The 6,561-nt window shown below is 41.8% G+C and overlaps 1 protein-coding gene across 1 annotated transcript; it reads right to left on the bottom strand.

Moving 5' to 3' along the window:
- Positions 1–2,004: 2,004 nt before the first annotated feature.
- On the bottom strand, positions 2,005–5,193 carry LOC104963274 (mucosa-associated lymphoid tissue lymphoma translocation protein 1-like). The gene is made up of 4 exons (XM_010791842.1): positions 5,038–5,193; positions 4,292–4,449; positions 4,030–4,155; positions 2,005–3,366 (listed from the first exon to the last, which is right to left on the bottom strand). The coding sequence occupies exons 1-4, from the start codon at positions 5,177–5,179 to the stop codon at positions 2,887–2,889; spliced, it is 906 nt and encodes a 301-aa protein (XP_010790144.1). The 5' UTR covers positions 5,180–5,193; the 3' UTR covers positions 2,005–2,886.
- Positions 5,194–6,561: the final 1,368 nt, after the last annotated feature.

Here is a 6,561-nt window from a genome sequence, read left to right on the forward strand (position 1 = left end):
TAGTCACAGATATTTAATACAAGACACGGATTTTCATTTGTTATAAAGAGCAATATTGACAATATTTTATATATATATATATTCATTGCTTTAACATACATTTTGTAGTTTCCTTTCATTTAAAATTATTGAAGTAAGCTTGGGGGACTCAAAGGGCACCCGATTGTTTGTCTGAACACCTTGTTTCTCTTGTGCATTAAGAACACTTTTGTTAGGGCATGAATTAACAATAAATAGGTTATATACAGTATAAAATACCACGTACTGTCCGCCCTCCCATGCCACCCTGGCATGACCTCTTGCCCCCCCTTTGCCACCCCATGTAAAATGTTCTTGAACCGCCACTGGGAGGGAGGAAAAGAGAGGATCCGTTTCTCCCGCGTCGTAGTACAGTTTAGCGAGAGCGCGTATGTTTTGGATTAGGCCAACCGGCTAACTCAAACATATCCAGGTTAGGTTGAACCAGCTTCGTCGTACAGGCCTCTGATCTCTGATAAAAAGCAATCGTGTTATGATCATATTGAGCTAATAGTGTGAGTCAGGGACGTGCACAGGTACGGGCTAATGTTGCCCGGGCAACGGCCCGTTTGCCATTTTTGTCTGACCTGCCCCTCTGGAGAGAGTGAGAGGTTTTTTTTTTCATTTCTGTTGTGGCCGAATAAACATGATAAACCCACAATTAGTATTGTAGCGTCTCGCTGCGGGAAACACACCGGAAGTCAGCNAAGACTCTTATGACAACATTCGACTTCATACAGCACCTAATCAGGAAATTCGCAGGAAAATTGATGCATGCTCAGCTGTAACTGCAGATCTACTACAGTTAATGAGAGTAAGATTAACTGAAGATGCAGGCGACTTCGACGCTGAAGCAGAGAAATCAGGGTTACGTATGCTGCTTAACAATCAGTATGCTCGGTCCATATATGGATCTACAGCATCTAGAGCCACTGCACCTAGCTACCGTTCAGACCATATCTCAGAGTCACCAAGTATTTCAGCCAAGAGAGCAGAGACAGCAGTGGCGTTTTCTCCTGGAGGCCAAGGGAAGCCAGGCTTCCCCTGTTTTTTCGGATTGTAGTTATAATTTTAATAAATAAATGAAAACACTTCGTTTAGTTTCGGAAATTCTTTGTTGTGTGTTGCTGCCGGCCCGTCTCTCCCCCATTCTCATTGAGTATTTTACAAAGAGTGAAACAGCGCCCCTCTAGATGTTACGGTGAAACCGTAGATTGCACTCTCTGTTGCGAGAGGAGGCCAGCCGAAATTTGCTTCCCTTGGTGAACAAAAATTGAGGGATTGACCAATCAGATGAGGCTCACGTCATGCCCCTGCCAACCTGTGATTGGTCAGGGCCATGCCAAGGGAAGCCAGAGGCGGCTGGCTTCCCTTGCCTCACAATCCAATCAAATCGTATCAACTGAGTGGTGCAGTGACGCGTCCTAAAACCCGGAAGTAAGCTGCGCTCGGTTTCCCTCGACAAAAAAGCAATGGGATTTCTCCATTGGATTTTGACTCCATAAGGTCATTGGAAAACGAACCTGTTAGATAAATGATTGTTTTGTTCAGCCGGATAATATCCACATGTCTACCCTACTTTTATAATTTTCGAATCATAAATCTAATCGATAGAAGATAGATAGCGTCACTGCACCACTCTCACCTCCGTTAGAAAGTAGCAAGCAACTGAAGCAAGTGCAATTATGGAGGGTGGAGATTTGGAGTATTTAATCAAAAATAATTGTACTAAACTTCCGCTGCAGCAGCAACAACAAATACAATCTGATGACAGGCCAATGCCCAAACTGGAGCTGTGTACAGCGAGGAACAAAGGAGCGAACCGGATGTAAAACGTTAAAGGTCTCCTGATTTAGTTTGTGAATGAATGCTTATTAGAGTTTCGGCTGGAGAGTGCGTGCGGACCTGTCGGTTAGATAACAGGCGTATGTAAGTCCTGCATCTGTATGATACAAATGTGTGTAAAATGATACCGGGCGCTGTAATCACTCATCTGGTTACGTTATTACATTGCATCTTACATTTGTTGGGGATTATCAAGTGAATAGTGCTTTAAATCGCAGCAGGAAAGTTAGTGAGTGGAACTATTTTGGGAAGTTTTGCAGTTCACTGAAGAGCAAACAGTGACTAAACGCCAATATGAGAGGAGCTGCTGAGAATAGGTGCAGCAGGCAGGTCTAGAGAGTAGACACAGCTAGTGGAGCAGAACTAAGTCTTAATAGACAAGCCTTTTTTGGCCATGTTGAGGGATACAAAACAGAACATTGATAGCTTTTGGGAAAATGGGTGGCAGATTTAAATCAGATTTTATGTCAGACATAATGTTTTTACGGCCAAGTTTATTTTATTATAAAATGTCGGCTGATGGTTTGTACAGAAAACTGTATCATCTCCAGCCTCTCTTTCATCTGACTGCTCCTTTAAAAAAATACTTACATGAACAAATGTTTACAATGCTTTTCTTGCAGTAAAGACAGGCAAGGCCTTGTGTTCATATTATTCCACCTAAATCATACAGCCCCATAATATTATATACAGTAAGTTCTCATTTGGCTCATATTTAAAAACAAACATTATTTAAGATTTACAATTCTAGCTTTGTAAAACATGTCTGATCTTGCTACTACCATCCAGTATCTTTGCTTTTCTTCTGTCAACTATTAGTAAATTGACACCTCTACTGTACCACACATAATCGCAGCAATCATCCCTGTTTACTACACTTTTCTTCATTATACTAGATAGATACCTATAAAAAAACTCCCAAAAATAAAAGTTCATAGGAGAATACAATATTTAAAAGAACAGTGAATTAAGTCAAATCCTTTAACAGAAGGAGCAGCAGTAATCCAGACATTTGAAGGCGTCTCACTGCTGCTGAAGCTGCAGGCTGTTGATGAACACGGTCTGCAGCTCGGTGATGTCGTCGGTGGTCTCTATGGGGATGCTGAGCTGGCCTGGGGAGCTTGAAAGTCCGGCAGCAGGTTCGTAGAAAGGCTGGCACAGGTTGTCGTAGTAGGAATCCCCACAGCCCCCCACTGCACCCTGGAAGCGCTCTGTGACGTCAGGGCAGAGGTGTAGTGGTGACAGGCGGCTGTAGTCCTGTACCTGGTGCCCCCCGTGGGGTGGGTGCAGGTGGTGTTCGGGCCCGGGGCTGTGGCAGGGGCTGTGGGACGGGCTGTGGGGGATCAGGCAGGTCTGCAGACAGCTGTTCCTCCTCATGGCCCGGTTCAGGTCCAGGCCGGCAATCAGCGGCCGGCCGATGCTGATGCTTTTGGTCCAGTGGACGGATTCATCGTCCATGGCGGGGAAAGTTCCCTGAAGGCACACGGTAAAGACCAGCTCCTCCTGTTGCATGGTGGGTTAGAGGAGGAATAGTGTTTAGAAACAAAAAGGGATTCATTTGTATTTTTATGGGCCACAAAGCTAAATGTATCAAAACGCTTTCTCGGATGAACACATGATCACAGAATAAAATATCTATTCTGTCCAGTGATATATTGATATATGTTGTGATTAACTTTGGTAGGGTATGATACATGATATAGAATATGAGTTTAATTTTTAAATACCAAATGTAACATTTGTGATATTGGGCTATATAAATAAACATTGATTGATTGATTGAACAGACTCTGGAATTGAATGGCTGCCATCCATGTAGAGATTGAGATTTAAAGAACATTTGGATTGGTCTCTTAATTTTTTACAGACCTGTATCTCTTAACTATTGACAAAATGTAAGAGGGATTTGGTACAGGTATTCACGATGACCTAAGGATGAGCCACCACCAGCTCTAATGGTCTTAACACAATGTGTTAAAGACAGGTTATTAAACGTTGGGCTTCAAACAGGAAACAATAGGCTTCCTCAAGAGCTAGAAACATTTTCTAAAACCCTATAAACATAACAAAAACTTTCAAGCTTTCTTCTTTTTTTTTTAAACAAAGAAATTGAGTTAAAAAAAAACACATCGATGTTTATAAAGAGATTGTAATGTTGAGTTTTACCCTGAGTTTCTGCAGAGAGCTGACTCTGGTGTAGAGGCAGTGCTGGGGCAGGTTGCTGGACAGAAGGTAGATCCCGGTCTCCTCTGGGGTCTCTCTGTTCATCTCCTTAGGGTCCACATCAAGGTCCTGTAGTGAGGAACACATGCAGGTGGCAGTGGAACACACTCTATGGGCATTTACAGTACATGTGCTGTTAGATAGGTGAGAGAGGGGAGAAATGTATTTCTTTCTTTATGGCCAGTGTTCATGACAACATACTGACCTGGGAGAAGTCTGTGACGTGCGCCTGGCAGGATGACATGTTTTCGGGCTTCTTCACGATGTGAGTGTAAATGACGAGCACGTTGGAGAACTCTGCAGCGAAGCCCAGCTTGATCTGAGCCCCGCAGTCAAAGTTAAGACACATGCTCTCGGGAAGCTCTGGAATACAGTACACAAGTAAAAAAAAGAAAGAAAAGACATGCAATGAATAGGGGATAAATAGATAAAAAGATAAATGGACATTTAAAAAAAGTTCTTTCTAAACTTTATTGTTATTCCAAACACAAAAAGTCACAAGATCATCTTTTCTTAAAGGCTCTACATTTTAAAATCTTCAACATCAGCGATACCCAAGCTGAGATTCAGGTACCCTTAATTGAATGGTTTCACAAGCCAAACAGATTTGAAACCACTTATAGAGAACACTCCAGGTAGTTTTCAGGTTGTAATATTTGACAAAATGACTGGAAGTTATGTTAACTTCCTCGCTAGCTTCTGTGTTCCCTATGCAAATATCTTTTAGCTGATGCCAGAGGTGCTAATTTTATTATCGGGGGTTTCTTACTCTTCCCATCATGTTTCTAAAAAAAAGTGTGGTTTTCTTGAGAAGGCTCAATGTGTGTGTAATTTGAGTGAGCACTGAGTGTTTAGTCAGCATTAACCTGAGTCAACATTTGACTGAGCGTGCAGTACTGAGTGCAGTGATACAATACTAAACAAACATTTTCAAAACTTTGTTAAACATACCGTGAGCCTTTGCCCATTGGAGTCTGTGAGCGTGATCACCGCTGTCGCCGGGCAGGATAGGATCCGTCAGCGCCCTCCTTTCCGACAGACTACTGCGGATCTCCAGAGCCTGCTTCCCCTTCGTAGCGTCAAACTGACCCATATCTGGACACAAGATATGGCTTATATGGTTGCCAACAGCTTGTCTTGACTGGAATACCACACAATATTTTAAAAACTCCATAATCGTCCATGCATATCCTTATTTTAGGTTGGACCAGCAATTAGGAGCTGCCATTTTTTCTGCCGCATCAAAATAGAAACTCTCGTGGGTAACTTGACCACAATTATGGACAAACAAAAATAGAGGCATTGGAGACCCACTTCTCTTTCTCTCTTCGGAGTCCGATGCACCAAGCCACACCTCCCTTTTTTGATCGTTTGTCCATACATTGTCTCGAACTTTTTTTTTTTAGTTTGAATTGCATTTAAGCTTTTCTCTCGTCTTTGCCGCTCGGTCTAACTGTGTATGAATTGACCCACCACATTATAACAAGTGGAGAGAACCGTTTCGTTTTTTCATTGGCCGTTCGCGGCAGTTCTAGCTTACATCGAAAACCCATCAGACACCTGCAATTCGATCGAGCCGATGCTATTTAGCTACTACCGAGACTCTTCGCTCTTCTCACAAACTTACTGCGACGCAGCATCGCGTTCCGATGATATCTCCCACCCACCTTAAGGGACTGCATTCTACAGTTATAGTTGGTCGGGTTAGTCCTACCGGCATTACTCTAACTATGAAGACAACGTATGCGCAACTCCGGCGTTAGTGGTATCACTACTCGGTAGCTTGCCTCCACATACTTCTCTTGTACTTCGGCGGAATTTATGTGAATGAAGTATTTATTAGCGTTTTTCTAGAAAGTTTTACACATGTAGGTACGTATAAAAGTTGTTGTTTATAATACAGTTTTTCTTTGTTTCTTGGAGTTTTTTTTTCTTTTTATATGTTTTATTTTGTGTATTGTAACAAGTGGGCAATAGTATCGAAACAAAGTTTATTTGTAATGATTATGCGCTTAGTTAGATAATGGCACAATTGGGGAGGATGCTTATTATATATTACTAACATATACATTGTCCTTTTAGCTGGAATGACTCAATTTAATTCGATCAAATGACATAAATTAAACACAACTCTTCTATGGCTACCTCTTAATCTTTCTGTTAAGTTAGTTCACAAACCCATACTTCAGTTAACAAAGATGTCAAAACAAAGGGGTACCCTACAAAAAGTAGATCCAGGTTATTTCAACTAATTTACTCGTACGAACTTAATAGTAGGAGTTTTAACATAAACGGAGCTCCCGATTACCTCCAAGTAAAAAATATAGGTCCCAAATTACTTCCTTTTAATGAACTCCACCTACATTTTACGTGAATGAAAACTTGGTGTAAATTCCTATGGAAGTCCTACCCGATTATTTACATGAACGTATTACACTCAAAGTAACTCGAGTGTCAACGTTCCAGCCTGGCCCC

This window comes from Notothenia coriiceps, unplaced genomic scaffold, assembly GCF_000735185.1.
Source record: "Notothenia coriiceps isolate Sejong01 unplaced genomic scaffold, NC01 NC01_scaffold00035921, whole genome shotgun sequence".
Taxonomy (NCBI): Eukaryota; Metazoa; Chordata; class Actinopteri; order Perciformes; family Nototheniidae; genus Notothenia; species Notothenia coriiceps.

Excerpts from the sequence above, each read along its gene's own strand:
- LOC104963274 (XM_010791842.1), bottom strand. The coding sequence starts at position 5,179 with ATGGGTCAGTTTGACGCTACGAAGGGGAAGCAGGCTCTGGAGATCCGC. Across the intron at positions 4,156-4,291 it reads ACGTCACAGACTTCTCCCAG|GACCTTGATGTGGACCCTAA; the intron begins GTCAGTATGTTG and ends TCCTCACTACAG. Across the intron at positions 3,367-4,029 it reads GCTCTCTGCAGAAACTCAGG|GAGGAGCTGGTCTTTACCGT; the intron begins GTAAAACTCAAC and ends ACCATGCAACAG.